Raw genomic sequence first — 24,504 nt, 5'->3', positions numbered from 1 at the left:
GTACGCCCACCGCTGCCAGGAGGTAGGGGGGGGGGGTCAAGCCAGAAGAAGGGAACCGGATCCCTCAACCAGCAGAGACTACAGGGCTCAACTGGGAACCGGAGGCTGCAGCACTTCAAGTACAGCAGGCCGTCCACACCAGCCACTAGGAAAGTTGCCACATAGGGCCAGGTGATGGAACACACGTCGCCCGCCAAGGTCCGAGGACACTGGACAGAGGTGCCGCTAGGTGTGAGGTACAAGGAGAGAGGCCAGAGAGGACACACAGAAGGGGGTCCTGAAAAGTACTCCAGAGTTACCTGAGGGTCGACCGGGCCCCACACTGCGTGAGCACAGGACACCGTGGGCTTATACACTGGCCCTGTAGCAGGAACTACTTAAACCGTGAGTAAAGGATCTGGGACTGCATTATCTGGACTCTGTGATCATTCTTGTACCGCGACACCTTGTACCATCACCACCATAATCCATACACGCTGCCCTGAAGCTATACTCTTCCTGTGGGGAGTTATACTACCTTGCTGAACATATCACCAGCTTCAGCGGACTGCTCCGCAGCGGCGGTTCCTAATAACCACATTCCACAGGTGGCGTAGTCGGACTCTTTAAAACAGATACACATAAACTACCCCTGGTTTGACCGCCCTGGGTCACGGACCGGGTCGCCGCCACGGTGACTACAACCCCCAGCATCTACAAGGCCCGGCTCCGGGTATCCCCACGGCCCAGGGGGCGCGTCACTAGTAATAAACAATAATGTAACAATTTAAGGATACCTGTCCTTCTAAATAAAACTGGTAGAAATGCAGTTTTACTGTTCTTGGCCCCAAAAACAAGTTAAAACTGCTTTTGGTGCACATTCCAGTCTGATATGGTTAGAAGTTGTATAAAATATCATGCTCCGAAGCTTGACATTCACTCTTTTTCAGTTGGCAGTTCCTTTTCATCAGCAATTTTCCAGCACTGTAGTGCTGAAAAAACGTTGCCATCCCAAAAGTTTGCTACTCCAAACTGAATACCTTCCGCTCTGTTATAACTGTATGCAGTTTAACAGACAAGAGAGTAAAAGCAGAGACAAAGACCCTTACCCACTCCCTGTAATCTGTGATGCTAAGGACGGATTACACTTGCCAAAAGGCAGACAACACTTGTTGTTCATTTTCTTTTTCAAAGTTAACAAAAGTTCAACTCTAAAAATTTTAAAATTTAGATTATAATTTATGATAAGACTAAGAAGGCGTTACCAGAGATTCTTCTCTGAGGGTGTGTACTTTTTCCCCCATATTGACATTGATCAATCATAAGCAGGAGGAGTCATGCAAAATGTAAAAAAAAGGAAGAGAAGGCTTTTTCCTGTGAGACATCTAATGACACACAACCCTGCTCTCCTCTGTGATCTCACTTCTGACATCTACTGTGCAGAGTAGAGCAGAGCTGACAGTGCCTTGAAATAAAAGAAGTGTTTGTAATGATACACGGCTCTGCTCTACTCCTCTTACTCACTGACTGCCATGAGATGAAAGCTGCAAGAGGTGTTTGTAATGACACATAGCTCTGCTCTACTCCAATACCCCCACACTGACTGCTGGGAGAAGAAAATGGCAGGAAGTGTTTGTAATGACACATGAACACTGTACTATAGTCCACAGTAGATGCCAGCAGTTAGATCACAGAGAAGAGCAGGGCTGTGTGTCAACATTTTTCGATAAAAAAGGATGTAGGGATAAATACTAATAGCACATCTGTGGTGACAATATCTGCTGAGAGATTGAAATGAAACCTAATTGGATTGTTACGCTGTTATAGAAAAACTCCAGCAGCGCTTTCAGTTCGAAATATAAGAGTTGGGCAGATGTGCCAGAGAATACCCCTAGGGCAATCCATACAGTAATAAAGATTTATACACATAGGATGCTATGCTGAGCAACTGCAAATAATTTATTCTATTGCATCCATTACATAAGACATTATCTACTGCATATTCAGAATCCAAACACAAGGGAGATCCCCTTTGACCTGTCTATGTCAATCATATCCTCATTAGGTGTTATAACTGCATTAGACATAGGTAAAATCATTGAAGCCTTTTAACTAGTGATACGCTGTCAATCACTAGAAGTGCAATATAGCTTGTTCTCCTATGGAAGCTAAGTCTTAACACTCAAGGTCATTGATACATTAAACACCATTCACAAGAGTGACGTGGTTGACTAGTGTGTTTCATCTAAACAAAAGAAATTGTGAAATGCTAATCTATTTCATTACAACTTGCTCGTGTGCTTTAATATGGAGTTGGTCACCAATTTGCAGCTACAACAGTTTCCATTCTTCTGGGAAGGCTTTGTGCAAGATTTTGGAGTATGTCTCTGGGAATTTGTACTCATTCATCTACAAGAGCATTTATTATATCAGGCGCTGATGTTGGAGAAGAGGGCTGGGCTCACAATCTGCATTTTAGTTCATCCTGAAGGTATTGGATGGGGATGAGGTCAGGGCTCTATGCGACCATTCAAGTTCTTTAACATCAAACGCCCCCAATTATGCCTTTATTGACCTTGCTTTGTGCACTGGCACAGTCATGGAGAACACAGAAGGGTCTAAAATATTTTGTATGCTGAAGTATTAAGATTTACCTCCATTAGAACTAATGAGTTTTGGCCAACCCCTGAATAAATAACCAACAGCATTATACTTCTTCAGCCAAACTTTATAGTTGGCACAATGCAGTCAAGATGGTCACGTTTTCCTGGCGTTCCAAACACAGATTCATCCTTCAGGCTGCCAGATAGCACGATTTGTCACTCCACACAACACTTTCCACTGCTCCAGAATCCAGTGGCAGCTGCTTTATACCACTTCATCCGACACTTGGCATTGTGCTAGGTGATATAAGGCTTGGATACAGCAGCTCAGCTAAGAAAACCCATGCCAGGAAGTTCCTGGCACACAGATATTGTGCAGAAGGGGATTTAGACTTTCTGGCATAAATTGCTATGAAAAGTAGTAACATTTTGGTGCAACTTGGAGCTGCGCAAAAATGTAGCATCTTTTGGTATTTTCATGCCAATTTCTCTCAGCTACACCAAAATAGGCCATATTGAGTGGAGCTGGGGCATTATAGGAGTGCAGCGGGGCATGACACCATGGCTCATTTAATTCAGGATGAGCTGTGGCATTTCATATACCAGAAATCTTACTCCAGTCAAAGATTAGTGATAAGGTTTCTGGCATGGTGCACAGAGGCGCACGCTTCTTCATGAATCAGGAGTGTCTGAGGAGTGGCGTGTGCCTCTGTGCACCATACCATAAATCTTACACTAGTCCCTGACTGGAGTAAGATTTGTGGTGTAAAAAATGCTACAACTCTTCATGAATCTGGAGCATCAGGCTGCACCATGCCCCCTGATCAAGACCAGCGGGAAAATCGTCGGTCTTGATTATCAGGGCCTATGTGCCTCAACACTCAGCAATCTCGATCTCTAGCGTTACGTGGTCTCCCCATCAGTGTTGTGTTGTTATGGTTCTGCTTTTAAATAATACCACTCACGGGGTGGTGGAAAATGCAGGAGGGAAGAAATTTCATGAACTGACTTGTTACAACGGTGGCTCCTATTACAAGGACCGCGCTGGGATCAGTGATCTCTTTAAAATGAACCATTCTTTTATAAATGTTAGTAAAGACAGACTACATGGTAAGGGCTTGATGTTATACACTTGGGGAAATGGGGCTGAATGAAAAACCTGATAGTGTGTCCCAATACTTCCGACAAGCCAACAACCTGCAGTATCCACCGCTCCACCATACCGCTCCACGACCAGCTCTACCCTCACCTATTGTATCTTCACCCCTCCCCTGTATACTGTGCCCTTGCGAGCAGGGTCCTCTCTCCTCCTGTACCAGTCGGCGACCCCTTTTCACATGTAAAGCGCCATGGAATAAATGGCGCTACAATAATAAATAATAATAATATATCCAGTATATATACACGCACATTTATACAAACAAACATATAAACCAATGTACCAGAACTGAAGTTGCCACCTGTAGTTCTGCATAAACTGCCAATAAATCTACTAGGTTTCCAATCCAGTGCCTGATCTTAGCAGAACGGCCCATGCACAGTCAGTCTCCTCGAAAATCTATGGAAAATATGGTAACACCTAAGTGGGAAAGAAATAACCCCAAGCCCTCCCCATATTTTAATTATCCTATGCCATTACATTCCTTATGAAATAGGACAATTTCTGGCAACAATTATATCTGCAATCATTGTTGTAGCATAGATGAAATTATAGTGCACCTATCGCTATTTTTAATTTTCCTCCTGAAAGCAAAAACCTCAGAGAACCTCACTAAATAATAGTAAACTAATAGAGTTATGTTGTATGATCCTTCATTCATGGTGGGGAGTTTTATATTAGTGTGACGTCACCGCATGAACATGTACAGCCAAGATTGTCCTTGAAAAGTCTGAAATGTCACACGACTTCGGAGAGAGAAATATGTCTGTCAAGATTTTGCCAACGTTTTTTATTTTAACTACAGCTGCGGACATTTGGCACAGTGGGCATCCCCCGTCCGGGTGGTAAACAAACAGTAGTTTTTGTGAGTTTTGGCCAAAAGTGAGTTTTGTGAGTTTTGGCCAAAAGAGGAGAGTAAAAGTTTAATACACAACATTATTTTCTTACTGTGCCTATAATCACACATAAATGTAGCAAACCTGTTTTCTTGAAATGTAGCAGAGCTAAGTAAGTCATGTCAGCCAACTCGCTATGTTTTTACATACTACTGCACAACTCAAGGAATGATCACTATGTACAAGTAACACGGCCCCATAGTATTAAATGACATCTGTCAATCACTCAATTTTCACTTTTGAACCCAACCATGTTCATACTTCGCACAAGTTAAAAAAGCCATCTACTACTGTTATATTCATAAAAATGTCAGTGAGATGGAGAATGAATAGGCAGCGTTCACCTTGAAATCAACAGTATAAAAAGGTGATGTAATAAAAAGAGGTGTAACGAAGGCGGAGCACAAAAACAGTATGGCAGTACTGTGGAAAATGACTATCCAAATGTGATATAATCCTTTAAAAAGCATTACGGCATGAAAGAGCTTATAACGAGAAAAAAAAAGGCGCTTATAATACAAATAATAAAGTCGTAATTATTCAGGCAGAACAGAAAAACAGGTGCTGCCATGGATTTCATTTCACACGGAGATGATTCGCGTCTTGAAGGTTCTCATTTTTTCCAAACCATTCACAAGCTGAGATTTTCACAGTATTAAGATTGAGTCGTGGAATAGTAAGTGGCAAGTAGGTGTAATGACTAAGACTGGACACCCCTTCATTACATTATCAATCTATCGGTCTATTTATCTATGTCTGTCTATCACCTATCTATCATCTATTTATATAGGGAGAGAGAAAGGGAGATAAAATGTATTCATGTATTTTTGATGCTTGTGTATTATATGTATTATATTATGTATGTTACAGTTGTGTTTTATGTAATACAGATTTTAGCCTCTTTTACTACCCTCCATTTATACTGTACAACATCGAACTAAACAGACAAAGCACCTGTTTGCACAATGTAATATCCATGAGTACACTGCAATAAAATGCAATCCTGCCATGATCCAGGTTTAAAAAGCTTAATCTCAATACATTTTGCTAATCCTAATACAGCAGGTACCAATCCCCACCGATAAGACCATCTATTGGACCTCTTGATAGCCATCAAAGCCTGTAGACTCCTACAGAACCCCAAAACCTGTCCATAACAAAGTTCTCGGAGCAGCATGGGCATAGGATTGGCATATATCTATATTAAACCTTCTAGATATAAATCCATTCTGTGATATTCTACATGGCAATGAATGGCATTAGCAGGATCTGATCGCCCATGTGAAGGTGTGTCTATATTATGGCACATGAAGTCTTCCCGAGTCCTTTACGGTTTTCCTCCTATGCACACACCCAGCAGACTCCATCGTTTACCACCAGCATCATATCTGGTAATGTCTGTCTGTTTTTTTTTTAATAAATTATTATGTTGATGACAGAAAGCACGGCAAGCAAAATGTAAGCAGCAGACATATCTGTTACCTTTTTTCCTTTCTTTTTCCTATGTGCAGGCTTGGAAATTTTCTCCTTGGGTTCCTCACTCATTTTATTGGTATATTGTAAGTAAAGGGATCACTGTTCCTATATATTCCAACATCCAAAGGCAAGGAGTGAAATCAAAACACAGAAACCCAAAGTCCTTCTCCCGATATGTCACAGACAAGTGCTGCTTTGAAGCGGATAGCTCTACAGTCTTGACTTCCAGCTGCACAGACGGAAAGTGCCCATGCTCGCTGCCTTGGCTTAAAGGGAGGAAAAAAAACTGGGAGTTTCCCTGACACAAAAGACTATTATTCCTTTAAATAAATGAGCGTTAACCCCATCCGGCATTAACTACACTATATCCCTGAAGTCAATTGGAATACGACTTTGAAGCCATGTCCTCCCAACAGTGTTTCCAGGCTTTAAATGGTATTGACGAGCACAGAACAGAAATGAGCTGCAGATTGCTGACAAGTCTGGGAAGCTTTTCCTTGCTGGATGATCTGCTCTTATTTTCTCTCTCGTGGACTGGAAAGTGAATATGAATTTCACTGATTGCAGCGAGCGTCTTAATACTAACACATGTGTTAAATGCATCAAGGCATGGCAGAGAGGAGAAGGACTCACGCTCCCTTTGCCTTTGAAGCCACTCCCAGGCTGGCGAGCAAAACAATCAAGTTACATCAAACTGTTGGGAGATAATGAGGTTCATTTTAACCATCTCAAGTTCACACTCCGGGTGGAATGATTTCGCGAAGCCTGAAGATTTATAATCATACGGCGTTAGCATGAGAAATATTATCAAAAGCTACCATGTTGTTGGAGCGAAGGCATCTACTGGGTCTTCACGTTTCATCCTGTGCCATTTCATCACTTAGATGTAAAAAATAAATCATAGTCATTATTTGTACTTTTCCCTAAAAAGTGATTTTTATCTCCAGGTTGACCATATAGCGTTTCTTCAGAATATAGTCTGGACGGCTATTTTTTTAATTTTAAGGAGTTTTTTTACTTTGAACAATCCCGCATTATTTAAGAGCTTATTGATGATAACCTTTTAAAGGGTATCCTGATGCTCGGGCCACTTACCATAGGGGGAAAAAGGACACATAGTATGTTAAGCAGGTGTTTCAGAATGGTCTACCCCTCTAACAACCCTGATTTACTCAATAACATGCACGTTTGGTCTGGTACATATGTAACGTCTGAACATATTATGTTCATTTTTTTGTTCCTCCATTACCTTTTCCTTTAAAGACTGGATGTTAGATTTTAGTATCTCTCGATAGGCTTTCTCTATCTCGGATACAGTGGTTTCACCTCATCGCCCTTTGATGTCTACAAGGGCACTCGTCAAGGCTTCCCACTTGATGTCCACAAGGGCACTCGTCAAGGCTTACCTCTCTCCTATTTATCATTGCTTTTAGCCTTGGAATTTCTATTAATCACAATCAGACAGAATCCTGACATTCAGGACCTTGAGATGGCTTCTGTTATTCAGTAAATTTGCACCTTCACAGCCGATATTTTACTTCGAATTTGTTTTGTCTACATCCTTCCTTACTAATCTTAGACTTGTCCTGTTCAGCTAAAGGGCTCACTCACACTGGTGTATAATACGGAGGAGTGCAATATGAGAAAATCTTGTATTGCACTCTGATCTATGTTATTCAAATTTTTTTCTCATGCCGATTCTGCATGAGAAAAAAAATCTCAGCATGCAGTGACTGGCAGCATATCTAGTACGGCACGCACCCATTCAAGTCAATAGGTACAAGCAAAACATTTAGATCACAGTAGCATGACACTCGGCTCACGCTCGCAGCAGAGTTTGAGCCGAGTGTCATTGGCATTTCGCATCCGATGCGAGATGCTATTCGCTACCGTGACTCCCGCCTTAGCCTCAGGTCCTGCAGTGAACATTTCAAAATCGAGGGCTCTCAATATGGCTTCCTCAGAGAATGAGGTATCTTTACTCAAGGCCAAATTAAAATTGTCTCACCTTGAGTACTTGTGTATTTGCTTTACCATCTCAAATCACACCCCTTTTTTTTCTAATTGTCCACCTCTCTATAGGTATCAGGAGAGTCTCTTGGAAGTCTGGAGCATGTATTTACTGTAGAGAATCCATGACACTTTTACCTTACTTTTCTATTTTTGAGTCTTCCCAGTTCATGTGCTAGATATTTTCTTAGACTCCTAATTCTTAAGATACTTTAAAACATTTCCATAGATTGCACTGTTCCATCCTAAAGTCTCTGATGGACCGATGTCCCTAATATTGCCAAATAGTATAAAGCCTCTCAACCTGCCCAGTTTGCTCTACACAACTCCACTAGTGACCCTCCCTCCGACATGGTTCAGCATGGAAGCTCCTAAATGTTCTTCTCTTCCTTTTGATTCTATTTTATGGATACCTCCATCAATAATGTCATACACTTCATATTGGGGATAACATTAAAGAGAACCTGTTGTTAGGATTTTTTTATCCCAAACTAATAACACACATGTAAAGGCGCTTTAATGCAGAGTAAATCCTTACTTTGCTTTTAGAAATCCGTTTTGCCGTTTTAAAGAAATCCATAATTGAAATTGTATGTTAATGAGTTGCAAGTGCTGCGCGGTGGGACTGACTCGCCCCCTGGGCCGTGGGGCACCTGGAGCCGGGCGACAGAGAAATGATGGGGGTAGTAGTGGCGACCCGGTCCCGTGGCTCAGGGTGGTCAGACCAGTTGTAGTCTGCTATGTGCTGTAGGTAATGTCCGACTACGCCACCCGTGGATTGCGGTCAGTGCAGACCGCTGGGGCTGATATAAATGTGCAGCACTGAATAGTTCAACTCCCCACGGGAGGCGTATGGCCCCAGGGCAGTATATATAATGAATGATGGAGGGGACGATTCCGACCGCGATAGCCAGGAAACGGAGGCCTCTTAAACAGTTCAGGGTCTTTATTAGGACAGGTAATATGACCCAGAAACAGGCCCGGCTAGGAGGGGGCCTGGATGTCTGAAAACAAGTGGGAGGCTGGCCCTGGTCAGGGTGAGGGTGTAGGCCTACCGTGCTCTCTGTGCTCCTTCTGGCTAGTTCCCTCCTTGTAGTGTAACAGCCCACGTTCCTGAGCTCACCGTGTCCTCTCGCCCGTATGGCTTGCAACTTGGGTCCCTTTCTACTCCCGGCCTGGTACGGCTTTGCTGGTCCCTTCTGCTGTGGCGGAGCCTCCGGGCTTCTTAGGCCAAGGAACATACAGTCCCCTGCGGACTGGTTATCTGCTGTAGGACTTGGAATCCTCCCAGCCTCAGACACCAAAGTCCGGTAGATGAGTTTCTTTATCTGCCAGGACAGGCTCACTTCGCCTTTTGTCCCTGGCTCGTGGCTCTCCTACTGCCACACGGCCTCTTAGGCTGCAACACAACTGTCTGTCCCTGCTCTGGGACACCTCTCAATCCAGAGACAGGTTGTCCAGTTCTCTCTAACCCTGCCCCCAGCTCCAGCTTTTATAGGGGCAGCCTGCTCCCCCTACTGGTCTGGGACAGGAGGTGCTGCATGCTAATGATCCTTGACTAGAGGACCTCCCCCTTGCTCTCAGACAAGGCTTAATTATATTTATGGCATCCAGGCCAGGGTGACACAGGACAATGCACTTGCAGCTCTCCTGTCTCTCTCTCTACTCCCTGCCCGCTGCTTGCCTTGTGTCTCTGACTGGCAGGTCACTCCTGTTTCAGTGACCTACCTCTCCTGCCTGAGATCTATCAGTCAGAGACTGGAGACAGGTGGAGGGCAGGGAATGGAGAGAGGGCAGGAGGGCTGTAAGTGCATTGCCCCACCCACTGCACTTGCAGGTCATTAGCATACAAATTCAATGATGGCTTTCTATAAAATGGCAAAACAAATTTCTACAATCATTGCAAAATTTAAGGCAATGAGTTTGAGGTATAAAATCCTGATGATGAGCTCCCTTTACACAATTTACTTTCTCCCTCCTGTCTCTTGCCACCCTCTGCAAGAGTCATATTTTGTACTCTGGAGAGGTATTCACAAATAGGTTGCAAAGGTGGACAGTGCTCAGCAAAGGCATGGTTTAACACTGAATAATGGAATAAAAAATGGTGTATCTTGGTACATTATTAATAAAAATATCAAGATAAATTTCAACAAACCTGGACTCTATGGTAGTATTATGCCTTTCTACCTAGAAATTCAAGCAGCCTTCTCTCACTTTAACCAATTTATTCCCCTAGGAGTACTGCTCCTCTCCCCTTCATTTTTTAATCCTTCTCCTTTCCCCTCTCTGTTTCCTTTTCTATATTCCAGTAATGTTACATAATGCCATACTAATATGCATAGATTCAGTATTAAACATATCCCAGCATATTAAAGGTTTTATTGTGAATATAATAGCAGGGCAATTCATCTATTCTTCCATGTAAACTTTGGTTGAACTTTTTGAAATTTCTGCCAGACTTTTGAAATGTGGAAGAATAGAACCAATATAAAAATGTATTTCCTAAAGAATTTTCAGAGTATTTAATGCTAAAATATGTCAAAGGAATAATTCGTATAGGCCTCAGAAATCACATGGTTTATTATGGAAGGTTTTTATTTCAAACATATGGAAGCCTTAACCATGCAGAAAGTATCTGAATAGGAAATCAGAGAAGGGCACCAACATTAAAATATGAAGAGTTTGGCAGTGATTACATAGTAAACAAATGCAATAATGTAGAATCTCTGCCAGTTATTCATAATTAATTCATACTTATTGCTTACCATGGGACAAAAAGCTTTCAGAGTTCCTCTGGACTTTTGTAGTACAAAAAAAAAAAGAAGGCTTTTTAATATTCTTCTCCCATACTCTAACATCATCTCATATCATCTTTGTCTAAGACTGGTACATTTGACTTCATTCATCCATACTGTATACTTCAGTCCATTGTGTATATGCATGCAACAAATGACAACACATATCCGATCAACTCTCATGGTTTTTCCCAAGTGTTGTGTGTTAAGGAAGAGATAATATATAAAATAACTTCTACTCACCTGTAAATAAATGTTGTTCCAAAACAAGCTTTCGAGACTTCTTAGGCCTCTTCCTCAGGCACGGTATAACAAAGTTTCTGAAGAAACACAAATATATGCACACAAAAAAAAGGTAAATGTCCATTTATTATGCCATGCCTCTGCCTTTTTTTAGTGTGCCTATATTTGTGTTTCTTCAGAAACTTTGTTATACCGTGCCTGAGGAAGAGGCCTAAGAAGTCTCGAAAGCTTGCTTTGTAACATCATTTATTTTATTCTTGTTAGCCATTAAAAGGTATCATAACTACAAGATTATCATGTTTTTCCCACTGAAAGCAATCAGAGACAAAAAATACATGGCTGTGATCGTACAGCCAGTGGCTGATACGTGCTGCCCACATGTATCAGCTGACATGTTAGCTTTAAGTGCTGTGAAAAAAAAAAAAAATCACAAAATATTTTAAAAAATATATTTACCTAAAAAAAACTTATTTAACCAATGACACATTTCTACTGACACACTCCCTTTAAGCAAAAGCAACATCGATTTTTATATCAGAAATGAAAATCAAAAATGGAAAAAATATATATATTTTTTTTTATATTATTAACCCGCCATGATCATGGCCTACTTAAGAAGTCGTTAGCCGTTCCTTATGTCGGGTGGTGTACACTCAGGCCAAACTATTGATAATAATGTTTTGCATTGCTCAAGATTCATCATCGACAAGCAGCACGATCGCTTTTGTCTAAGCTGAGAGCTAATAGCAAGGCTATTACCTTCTATTAGAATTCATTTTGCCATTGCAGAGAATTTCTGATGCATTTGTGCGTTGCCATGACAACATAGCGAGGCCTCACTCACTTGTTGGACATCTCATGTAAAACCCGACCAGAGCAGAATATTGCACTCCGCAAGCAGCAATTTCACTTACACCGCCACAAGGGTTAACTGTGATTAAAATGTCCAGACGCTGAGCATTCACTGGTGAAGACGCTAAAACACACTAATGGTTAATCCCTGCTGTTATAGGAATGCGCCAATACAACATATACATATAGGTTATGTGCATATTAACCATTTCTAGCATCAGAAAGTGTATGATTAGGGAGTTAAAGTGGTCGTCTAACCCAGGGTTCCCCAACTCCAGTCCTCAAGGCCCACCAACAGGCCATGTTTTCAGGATTTCCTTAGTATTGCACAGGTGATGGAATTATTGCCTGTGCAGGTGATGCAATTATCACCTGTGTAATACTAAGGAAATCCTGAAAACATGACCTGTTGGTGGGCCTTGAGGACTGGAGTTGGGGAACCCTGGTCTAACCCATTAGGATTTATCTGTGATTGCAGATTCCAGTTGTCATCATGTAATCGCCAGAATGCGATTTGCCCATATGCGGCCACCACGTGCCGACTAGAGATTCAGCCGCATCTGGAAATGTTTTATCGAGAGACACCATATAGAGTGACATCGTATAGACTATAGAGAGACACCGTATAGAGAGACACCGTATAGACTATAGAGAGACACCGTATAGACTATAGAGAGACACCGTATAGACTATAGATAGACACCATATAGAGAGACACCATATAGACTATAGATAGACACCATATAGAGAGACACCGTATAGACTATAGATAGACACCATATAGAGAGACACCATATAGACTATAGATAGACACCATATAGAGAGACACCGTATAGACTATAGAGAGACACCGTATAGAGAGACACCGTATAGACTATAGAGAGACACCGTATAGACTATAGATAGACACCATATAGAGAGACACCATATAGACTATAGAGAGACACCGTATAGACTATAGAGAGACATCGTATAGACTATAGATAGACACCATATAGAGAGACACCGTATAGACTATAGAGAGACACCATATAGAGAGACACCGTATAGACTATAGATAGACACCATATAGAGAGACACCGTATAGACTATAGAGAGACACTGTTGAGACTCTAGTGGACATGTGACCACAAATGAGCAATTCGCATACTTGGAGTTACATGGTGATCGCTGGAATCGTCAAGCAGAGACAAATCCCAATGGCGCGTGCATTATATACCGTTAGGATTCGGCAACCTGCAGCGCCTGAAATTAACAAAGGAGTAACAGGACATAGCCGAAGCTACTGCATCAATCAGTTCTGACTTTCTAAATCAATTTAATGGGGTCCGACATTCTTCCCCCAATACTAGCAGGCTTTGGACTTACAGTATATATGCCTGTGAGGCCAAGTGTGGGACAGGAGACCCGCAGTCAGTTTGGAAAAACAGTCCGTACCCAAACTGTGATATATTGAGGTCTGAGTTCCACCTAAGGCCACGTTCACATGTTCAGTATTTGGTCAGTATTTTACCTCAATATTTGTAAGCCAAAATGAGGTTCCACTCCTGGTTATGGCTTACAAATACTGATGTAAAATACTGACCAAATACTGAACCTGTGAACGTGGCCTTAGGTGGAACTCAGACCTCAATATATCACAGTTTGGGTACAGACTGTTTTTCCTGTCCCACACTTGGCCTCACAGGCATATATACTGTAAGTCTGATTAGTGAGAGTTAGGTAATCCCCTGTCAGTTCTGAAATATAGATGTCTGAATTTGGCCTTAAAGAGGCCATTATGATCAGCAGATGGCAGAACTATTTAAAAAGCTACTATCTTTCTTCATGAGACATTGTGGCCCCATTTACTAATAATACCCCCCTCTGTGACCCCATACATTAATAATTTCCTCCCACTGTTCCTCAAACATCAATAAAGTCCATTGTGACTCCATAAACTAATAATGTCCCCCATTGTGGCCCATTACACTAATAATGCCTCCCTGTCCTTATTCTGGCCCGCATACACTTATAATGTCCCCCATCCTAACTTCCATCTGCAACATGGCTTAGTGGTTAGCATAAATGCATTGTAGTGTTTTGGGGTTCAAATCCCACCAAAGACAATATCTGAAAGGAGTTTAAATGACCTCCCTGCGTTTGTGTGAGTTTCTTCTTGGTGCTCTGGTTTCCTCCCCCACTACGAAGACAGAGTAATAGGGAACGTAGATTGTGAGTCCCAGTGGGGAGAGTGATGATAATGTCTGCAGAGTGCTGCGGAATATGATGGCGTATATAACATACAATTGGCAGCTAGCCAGTGGGCCAATTAAAGCTGATTAGGAAATTACAGTCAAAACACAGCACATGATTGCAAGACCTACAAAAATGACTGCAATAGTATTTAAAATTATAAATTTATTACGTCAAATTAAATGCCTTCTTTGGTACATATGTTTCCATGGTAATTAGTGATGAGCGAGCGTGCTCGCCACTGCTCAATACTCTATTGAGCATCGAGGTGATCAGGTATGCTCGTGACTCGATCGAGTATCGCGGATGTTCAAGTGCCATGCTTGAGTCCCTGCCCCGCATGGTTTGCGCCTCTTAGACAGCCAATAAACATGCAGGGATTGCTTGCCATACACATGCTGTACCTATTACTGCAGCACCGCAATAGGCAGAAAGAGGCAGTGGGGTGGCCAAAGGGAAAAGGTGGGCAACTGCTCACCAAAGCACCCACACACGGCTAGTTCTCAGGTCAGGGGTTAGGTGTTCTCCAACCTGGCGCTTTTTTAAAGGAAGTGTGGACGATACAAGAATGGTCATTTGCAACCTGTGCTGTACCAAGATCAGTAGGGGCCTGACCACTACCAGCCTGACCACCACCAGCATTGCTCAGGCACGTCATCAAAGCATAAAACTAGGTGGGCCAAATGCCTGGGTCCACAATCAGTGTCTGCGGGTGACACCATTGCCTCTTCCCCTGTGCTATGTGCTTGCCAATCCCCTGTCCAGGACGCAGGCGTGGATGCCTCCCACCCTGAACCTGTCGTTGCACATTTGCAAGTACCATCAGCAACCACGTCCAATTCTTTGTCCAAGTGCTGCGTTCAGATGTCCCTATCCAAGGCCTTGGAATGCAAACTGAAATACCCAGCCACCCGCCCATAGACCCAAACACTAAACGGGCACATTTCCAGGCTGCTTGCTCTGGAAATGTTGCCGTTTAGGCTTCTGTACACTGAGGCTTTTCACAAGCGGCTCTCTCGGTTCTCGGTCCCCAGCCGCCACTATTTTTCCCAGTTTGCCATCCCCACCTTACACCAGAACGTGACCCATAACATCACCCGTGCCCTTACCAACACAGTTATTAGGAAGGTCCACTTAATGACCGACACGTGGACAAGTGCTTGTGGCCAGGGACGCTACATTTCCCTGACGGCACACTGGGTGAACCTAGTGGAGGTCAGGACCTGGTCAGACCCTGGGACAGCACACGTGTTACCAACGCTGAGGATTGCGGGCCCTAGATCTATCAGGGTTTCCTCCATCTCCTACACCAGTTCCTGCACCTCTCCTCCTCATTCTCCATCCCCAAATTGTCATCTCGTCCACATCAGCCGGAAGCTGGAAGCTCTGCAACACTGCCTCGGTGAAGCTGTAACAGGCTCTGCTGAAAATAATTTGTTTAGTGACAAACAGCACACTGCCGCAGTTGTTGAAAGGTCTAACAGACCAGACAGATCTGTGGCTCTCGCCACTGAACCTACAATCAGGCATGGTCGTGTGTGATAATGGATGTAACTTGGTGGCGGCTCTGAATCTTGGTAAGCTCGCACACGTACCATGCCTGGCCCACGTGCTCAACTTAGTGTTTCAGTGGTTTCTGAAAACCTACCCAGATTTGTCTGAGCTATTTGTGAAGGTACGCCACGTGTGCGCCCATTTCCGCAAGCCAGCTACAGCTGCCGCCGCTCTGGCGGTTCTGCAGCAGTGCTTGCAAGTCCCAGCTCACCGATTAGTGTGCAACATAACCACATGCTAGAACTTCACATTACATATGTTGGCAAGGCATTGTGAGCAGCAGAGGGCAGTAGCTGAATACCAGCTACAATACGCCCGTTGGTATTCCTCTCAGCCTCCACACAACAATTGACGAGTGGGCATGGATGTCTGACATCTGTAAGGCTCTACAAAACTTTGAGGAATCAACCAAGATGATGAGCGGCGATGACGACATAATCAGCATAACCATCCCGCATCTGTGGCTACACAAACGCTCACTGCTCACAATTAAAGAGAAGGTTTTTCATGTGGATCAGGTGGAGATGGAGAAAGAAAGTACACAGGGTGATACCACCCAGCTCAGCCTCATCTCATCTTCTCACTGCGGATTGGGTGATAGGGTCATCATACACGTCAGCAGAGCCAAGCCCTAATGGTGCGTGCATTACATCCTGTTAGGATTCGGCAACCTGCAGTGCTGTAAATGTGTAGGATATTAACAAACGACTAATAAGACATAGTCAAAGCTACTGCATCAATCAGTTCTGACTTTCTAAATCAATTTAGTGGGGTAAGATTTTCTTCACCCAATACTAGTAGACTTAGGCCACGTTCACACATTCAGTATTTGGTCAGTATTTTACATCAATATTTGATTGTAAGCCAAAACCAGGAGTGGGTGAAAAATGCAGAAGTGGTGACGTGTTTCTATTATACTTTTCCTCTGATTGTTCCACTCCTGGTTTTGGCTTACAAATACTGAGATAAAATACTGACCAAATGCTGAACGTGGCCTTAGGCGGAATTCAGTCCTCGATATACAGTATCATGATTTGGGTATGGACTATATTTCCGAACTGACTGCGGGTCTTCTGTCCCAAGCTCGGCCGCATAGGCATATATACTCTAACTCTGATGAGTACGAGTTAGGTGACCCCCCCTTTCAGTCCTGAAATACAGATGTCACAATTTGGCCTTAGAGAAGCCATTATGATCAGCAGATGGCAGAACTATTTAAAAAAAATCTTTCTTCATGAGACAACTCTCTTAAAGCGGATGTCCAGTCATATGATATTGATGATCTATCCTTAATTTAGTCCATCAATATCAGATCGGTGGGCGTCTGACACCCGTCACCCCCATCAATCATTAGTTAATATCGCCATTCGAATGTGAACATTGAAGGAGCTGCACTGCACAGCTCTGTCCAATGTCTATTGGCCATTACCGTGTACTGAAGATCGGCTCCTTGTACCGTATACTGCAAATATGTAGGAGCTGTTCTACAGCAATCGTCATTGAACGGAGATGTACAGAGCAGTTCCTTCAATGTTCACATCCAGCCACCACCTGATCTAATAACAGAGGATTGGTGAGGGTGCCAGGTGTCAAACCCTCACCGATTTGACAATTACAACCAGTGGCGCACCGCCAATGGCGGCAGACCACGCCACTGCTATGGGGCCCGTGGCCGGAGGGGGCCCGTGAGGGCCCCAAGCAGCGTGGGAACGAGGAGGATAGGTGAGTAGGAGATTGCGGCGGCAGAGGAGCGGGTTGCGCAGTGGAGGAGAGGGGCACACGCTGTAGCCGCTGCTGAAGCTACCACGTGTCCCCGCTGCTAAAGGGACATGAATAATCCCTCTTCTCCACTCCCATGGGCGTGGAGAAGACAGAATATTCATTCTCTTTAGTAGCGGGCACGGAGGAGCGCTGAGCCCCGGCTCCTGCAAACAGTGCAGAGGAGTGAATGTGCCGGCAGCAGCTCACCTCAGTGTCTGAGAGCGCGCGCTGCTCAGATGCCGACATGAGCTGCTGCAGACAGGACGCAGCGCTGGAGCAGAGGGGAGGAAGGAAGGTGAGTATAAGTGTTTATTGTTTTGTGTGCAGTGATTGGGGGGTTGAGGAGGCCACACATACCAGGATACTTGGATTGAGGAGGCCACACATACCAGGAATGGGGGATTGAGGAGGCCACACATACCAGGAATGGGGGATTGAGGAGGCCACACTTACCAGGATTTGGGGATTGAGGAGGCCACACATACCAGGGATTAGGGGATTGAGGAGGCCACACATACCAGGGATTAGGGGATTGAGGAGGCCACACATACCAGGGATTAGGGGATTGAGGAGGCCACACATACCAGGATACTTGGATTGAGGAGGCCACACATACCAGGAATGGGGGATTGAGGAGGCCACACAAAGCAGGATTGGGGGGTTGAGGAGGCCACACATACCAGGATTGGGGGGTTGAGGAGGCCACACATACCAGGATGGGGGGATTGAGGAGGCCACACATACCAGGATGGGGGGATTGAGGAGGCCACACATACCAGGATTGGGGGATTGAGGAGGCCACACATACCAGGATTGGGGGATTGAGGAGGCCACACATACCAGGATTGGGGGATTGAGGAGGCCACACATACCAGGATTAGGGGATTGAGGAGGCCACACATACCAGGATTGGAGGATTGAGGAGGCCACACATACCAGGATTGGGGGATTGAGGAGGCCACACATACCAGGATACTTGGATTGAGGAGGCCACACATACCAGGATTTGGGGATTGAGGAGGCTACACATACCAGGGATTGTGGGGGCCACACATACCAGGAATTGTGGGGGCCACACATACCAGGGATTGCGGGATTGAGGGGGCCACACATACCAGGGATTGAGGGATTGAGGGGGCCACACATACGAGGATGGAGAAATTTACCAGTAGCTGCTGCATTTCCCACCCTAGGCTTATACTCAAGTCAATAGGTTTTCCCATTTTTATGTGGTAAAATTAGGGGCCTCGGCTTATATTCGGGTCGGCTTATTTAAAATATACGGTATTTTAAAATCAGTGAGTACGTGGTGCCCATAATACTGCAGGACTGTGGCGTGCATTATACTATATGGTTGCCGCATTTTACCCTATGGGGTGTGTAATATACTGTATGGAGGACTATGGGGAGTGCATTATATTCTATGGAGGACCATGGGAAGTTCATTATACTATATGGAGGATTATGGGGGGCGCATTATACTATATGGAGGTTTATGGGGGGAGCATTATACTATATGGAGGATTATGGGGGCGCATTATACTATATGGAAGATTATTGGTGGTGCATTATACTATATGGAAGGCTATGTGGGGCCATTATAATATTTTGTGGGCTATGTGGGGGGCCATTATACTGTATGAAAGCAATTATATAGTGTGAATGTTTGTGTGGGGTCATTATACTGTTTGGAGGGCTGTATGGGGGCCATTATACTGTTTGGAAGGCTGTGTGGGAGCCATTATACTGTTTGGAGGGCTGTGTGGGGCCATGAGAGTGTATGGAGGGCTCTGTGGGGTTCACAGTTGGGGGATTATACTGTGTTAGGGTCACCATACTTTGCCGTGGGAGTTGAAGTGGGGTACAATAGTGTCATTATACTGTGCATGTGGAGGAATGCACCATAGGGGTATCATACTGTTTGGGGGGCACTTTTGTTGGCATCATACTTTATGGAGGCAATGAAGGAGGAATCTACGACTTCAGAAGGAGGTAAATTACTATGTAAAGGCTGGAAAGTTATGAGATCTGCTCTTCTGTGACACAGACAAATATTTATTTTTTTTTGTAGGGGGGGGGGGCAATTAGAGCTTCTGCTATGGGGCCCCATGACTTCTATGTACGCCCCTGATTACAACCTATCCTGAGGATAGGTCATCAATATCATATGACTGGAGAATGCTTTAAACTTAGGGCATCACCTCCTTGTCAACCTGTACATCTCTTGATCAGCTGGGAAGGCTAAGACCAGAAGTGGTGGCTAATTTCTGGCATGTATTTTACTGCAAATTTAAGGAAATTCTGTATTACTGAATTGTTACATGGTACAATGGTTCAATGCTCAGAATGCAGTAGGCATTAGGCCAGTGACACATGGCAGTATTTTGGTCAGTAGCCAAAAACAGGATTGGAACCTACACAGAGAAAAAAATATAATAGAAACACATTCACCTCTTCTATATTTCACGCCCAATTTTGCCTTTGACTTGAATATATTAACGCAAAATATTGTCCTAAGTGCAACTGTATGAAATGTGTCCTTACATGATGTAGCAGTTTTAGACACTGTGTTCCTTTAATCAGAGGGTTTTTCCAAACATTACAAGTTATCCTATGGATAAGTGATAACTTACCCAAATATACAAAGGATGGGGTTCTGAAATGTCTCATTGGTATGCAACAGTGGCCCCGAATGGGAGAGCTGTACTCAGCTATCTCAAGCAGTCCTACAAACAATGAATGGAGAAGAGACGCACCTGCATGGTCACCTCTCAGTTATGACAAGGTATTTCAGAGCTCCATTTTCGAGAGTAGTGGGATTTCAAGCATTTGGACCTTCATCGATAGGTAGGTTATTGTTATGTTCTGCTACCAAAGCTAAGGAAAGAGAGGAGATCTGTCCCTACTATAGGACTCAGCTGAATCCCTACGATGTAACAGGGAACCTGATCCTGCGATCAGACCTGCTAAAGTCCTAATCTAGTCTGTACGGAGACCTATAGATGTGGGGAGGGAATCCCTACAAGTACTAAGGACTGGGAGGAATATGGGACACCTCCTAACAGAAATAGTAGCAGACAGACGAACAAACAAAATAGATAGAACATAGAGGTCCGTAGACCAAGCAAACTAACAGAGCTAGATACAGAGCACAGGCTAGCTAGAAAGTAGATATACAATGAAGTCCAGCAAAGCCAGAAGGGCGGAGCAGGATTAAATAGGCCAACAAGGTCATGTGACCAGCAAAGGAAAAAAAACCTAACAGCAAGGTTCTAACAGTACCCCCCCTTCTAAGAGGATCCTCCGGATCACCTAGGACCAGGCTTATCAGGAAATCTCCTGTGAAACGCTCTGATAAGTCTGGACGCGGAAACATCATCTGACCTCACCCAAGAGTTATCCTCGGGTCCGAAACCTTTCCAGGCCACAAGATACTGCAAACTACCTCTATACCGTCTAGAGTCAAGGATGCGAGAAATTTCATATTCCCCGTCCTCCACCACCGGAGGAACAGAGGCAGAGGCGTCACCATCCGACACAACAGCTTTTTTTAACAGAGAGACATGAAAGACCGGATTAATTCTCCAGGAGGTAGGAACCTCCAACCTAACAGCAGATTGGTTGACAACCTGAAGCACCTTAAAGGGCCCTACAAACTTGGGACCCAATTTCTTAGAAGGAATCCTCAACCGCAGATTCCTAGAGGACAACCAAACCATGTCACCAACAGCGAACAAAACCTCCTGTCGTTTCCTATCAAAGTAGTCTTTAGATTTTCTGTTGGCCTCCTGAAGATTACCACGCACATCCGTCCAAACTCTTTCCAAATCACCGGAAAAATTCTCCTCCTCAGGCACGGCAGATCCCAACTTGGAGAACGACCCAAACGACGGATGTCTCCCAGAACAACAAAAAAAAGGCGAACAACCAGCAGAAGAAGATGTATGATTGTTCAGAGCAAATTCGGCAAGTGGCAGAAACTCAGACCACCCCTCTTGATTGTCTGCCACAAAACAACGCAAGAACTGCTCAACATCCTGGTTTTTCCTTTCTGTCTGGCCATTAGATTCAGGATGATATCCGGACGAAAACGACAAATGAATTCCCAACCTGTCACAAAAGGCACGCCAAAAACGAGCCACGAACTGAGGACCCCTATCAGAAACAATGTCAGTAGGAACGCCATGAAGTCTGACAATTTCCTTGACAAAGGCCTTAGCGAGAGTTTTAGCGCAGGGCAGTTTGACGAAGGGAACCAAGTGACACATCTTGCTAAAACGGTCCACGACCACCCAGATGACAGTAAAACCCTCAGAGGGGGGAAGGTCAGTTATAAAGTCCATAGCCAAATGTGTCCAAGGAGCACTGGGGACCTCCAAAGGACAAAGTAACCCCGCAGCAGGAGTATGTGAGGACTTAGATCTAGCACATATAGTACATTGGCGCACCCACTTAATGACTTCCTTCTGCCATCCAGGCCACCAAAAACTGCGACCCACCAGTCTCTTGGTCTCAGAGATTCCGGGATGACCTGCCAACCGAGATACGTGACACTCAACAAACAAATCTCTCCTAAAGGTCCCAGGCACAAACAACCTCCCATGAGGAGTGTTAGATGGGGCATTCTCCTGAGCTTTAAGAATCTCATCTTCCAAAACGGAGTCTAAAGCAGCTATCACAACACCTTCTTGTAAAATGTTTTCCTCTTTCTCAGCACCGACTATGGGAGAAAAACTGCGAGACAAGGCATCCGCCTTAACATTCTTAGTACCAGGGATGTAAGTAACGGAGAAATTAAACCGCGAGAAAAACAGTGCCCACCTAGCCTGACGGGCATTCAGGCGCTTGGCAGCATCAAGATATATCAGATTTTTATGATCCGTAAGAACCTGAACGGGAAATTCCGCACCTTCCAAGAAGTGGCGCCAGTGTTCAAATGCGAGTTTAATAGCCAATAATTCCCGATTACCAATATCGTAATTCAATTCAGTCTCCGAAATTTTTTTTGAAAAAAAGGCACAGGGATGTAATCCATCCCCGTTATCCTGAGACAATACTGCGCCAACCCCCACAGAGGAAGCATCAACCTCAACCAAAAACGGCCTAGTAACATCAGGCTGCATAAGGATGGGAGCAGAGGTGAACCTCTCCTTGAGATACACAAAAGCTTCAATGGCCTCAGAAGACCACTGAACCGCATCAGCACCTTTCCTGGTGAGATCAGTCAGAGGTTTGACAATACTAGAAAAATTTTTTATGAATTTTCTATAGTAATTGGCGAAACCCAAAAACCTCTGTATCGATTTCAAACCAATAGGCCTAGGCCATTCCTGCACAGCCTGAACCTTAACCGGATCCATCTCAAAACCTTTGCTGGAGATAATGTAGCCCAAAAAACTAATTCTCTGTACAGCGAACTCACATTTCTCCAGCTTAGCAAAAAGCGAATTGTCCATTAATAACTGTAATACCTCACGCACGCTCCGCCAATGAGACTCCAGATCTGGCGAATAAATCAAAATGTCATCCAAATACACAACCACATTTTTACCGATCAAAGGTCTAAGGATGTCATTAATAAGATTCTGAAAAAATGCAGGAGCATTAGTAAGACCAAAAGGCATAACCAGATTCTCAAAATGACCCACAGGAGTGTTAAAAGCAGTCTTCCATTCATCACCCTCCTTCATGCGCAACAGATTGTATGCCCCCTTAAGGTCAATTTTAGAGAACCACTTGGCCCCCAATAACTGGTTAAACAGATCAGGAATCAATGGCAGTGGGTAAGGATTGCGTACCGTAATTTTGTTAATCTCACGAAAATCCAGACAAGGACGTAAACCGCCGTCCTTTTTTTTTACAAAAAAAATCCAACCGCCACAGGAGACTTAGAGGGCCTAATGTGACCGGCGGCCAAACTTGTCTGTATGTATTCCTCCAAAGCCTTCCTCTCAGGAATAGTAAGGTTAAATAAACGACTTTTGGGAAGAATCGCTCCAGGGACAAATTCAATAGAACAATCATAGTCTCTATGGGGAGGCAAAACCTGCGATTCTTTCTCAGAAAAAACTCTCCAAAAATCCTGAATAGGAACAGGCAATTCTCCCCTATCCAAAGCTGCAATACGCCCGTTACAACACTTGTCATAACATTTATGGCTCCAGGATTTAATTTCACTGGTAGACCAATCCAGTACAGGATTGTGAAATTTTAACCAGGGCAAACCCAATATTACTGGAGAAGGCAAGTTATTCAACACTACCAAATCCAATTTCTCATGGTGAACACCATTAATAGTGAGAGGAAATTCACTGACCTTGAGAGTAATATTCTTCAAAGGGGAGCCATCCACAGAAACCACAGCAATGGGGGATGATAAAGGTTCAGGTTTTAAATTGAGTTTTTCCACGAATCCCCCATCAATTACATTCAGTGTAGACCCGCAATCAACAAACACCCGAAATTCCATTAATTTTTCCTCAGCAATCGTGGAAGCAGCTAAAAATATACCCTTGGAATTTAAACAGGCAATACGGGCGTGACTGACCATTTTTTTTTCTTTCTTCATACGAAGCTCACAGCCTTTAATCAAATGACCAGATTTTCCGCAATAGAAACACAAGCCTTCCGAAAAACGACGGTCTTTTTCTTGAGAGCGAGGTGCCACCGATCCAATCTCCATCGGTTCACCACTGTTAGTACACACATTATCATAACCAGAAACTGACATAGCAGAGGATTTGCTCTCATTAACCCTAGCACGCAGTCTTCTATCCACCCGTATAGCTAATTGCATAGCCTGTTGCAAATCCTCAGGTGTAGGATAAGCAATTAGCAGGTCTTTAACCCTTTCACTGAGCCCAGCAAGAAATAGACTTTTCAGAGCAGAATCGTTCCACCCTGTTTGAGTGGACCAACGACGAAAATGAGTACAATATTTT

General features: G+C 44.0%; 1 protein-coding gene across 3 annotated transcripts in view; it reads right to left on the bottom strand.

Moving 5' to 3' along the window:
- Positions 1-24,504, bottom strand: part of ANK3 (ankyrin 3) — a 762,832-nt gene that overhangs the window by 551,012 nt on the left and 187,316 nt on the right. The window contains exon 1 of one of the 3 annotated variants that reach the window (XM_073685432.1): positions 6,120-6,755. The exons of the other annotated variants lie outside the window; for them this stretch is intronic. Coding sequence (XP_073541533.1) covers positions 6,120-6,182 — 63 coding nt within the window. The 5' untranslated portion in view covers positions 6,183-6,755. Of the gene's footprint in view, positions 1-6,119; positions 6,756-24,504 lie in introns of those variants that run through there. 3 annotated transcript variants of the gene reach the window in all.

The sequence above is a fragment of the Phyllobates terribilis genome, unplaced genomic scaffold (genome assembly GCF_046119375.1).
Source record: "Phyllobates terribilis strain yellow unplaced genomic scaffold, ASM4611937v1 Scaffold_5__5_contigs__length_657084704, whole genome shotgun sequence".
NCBI lineage: Eukaryota > Metazoa > Chordata > Amphibia > Anura > Dendrobatidae > Phyllobates > Phyllobates terribilis.
The sequence above is the reverse complement of the archived record's forward strand: the minus strand, read 5'-3'. Positions and strand labels throughout refer to the sequence as shown.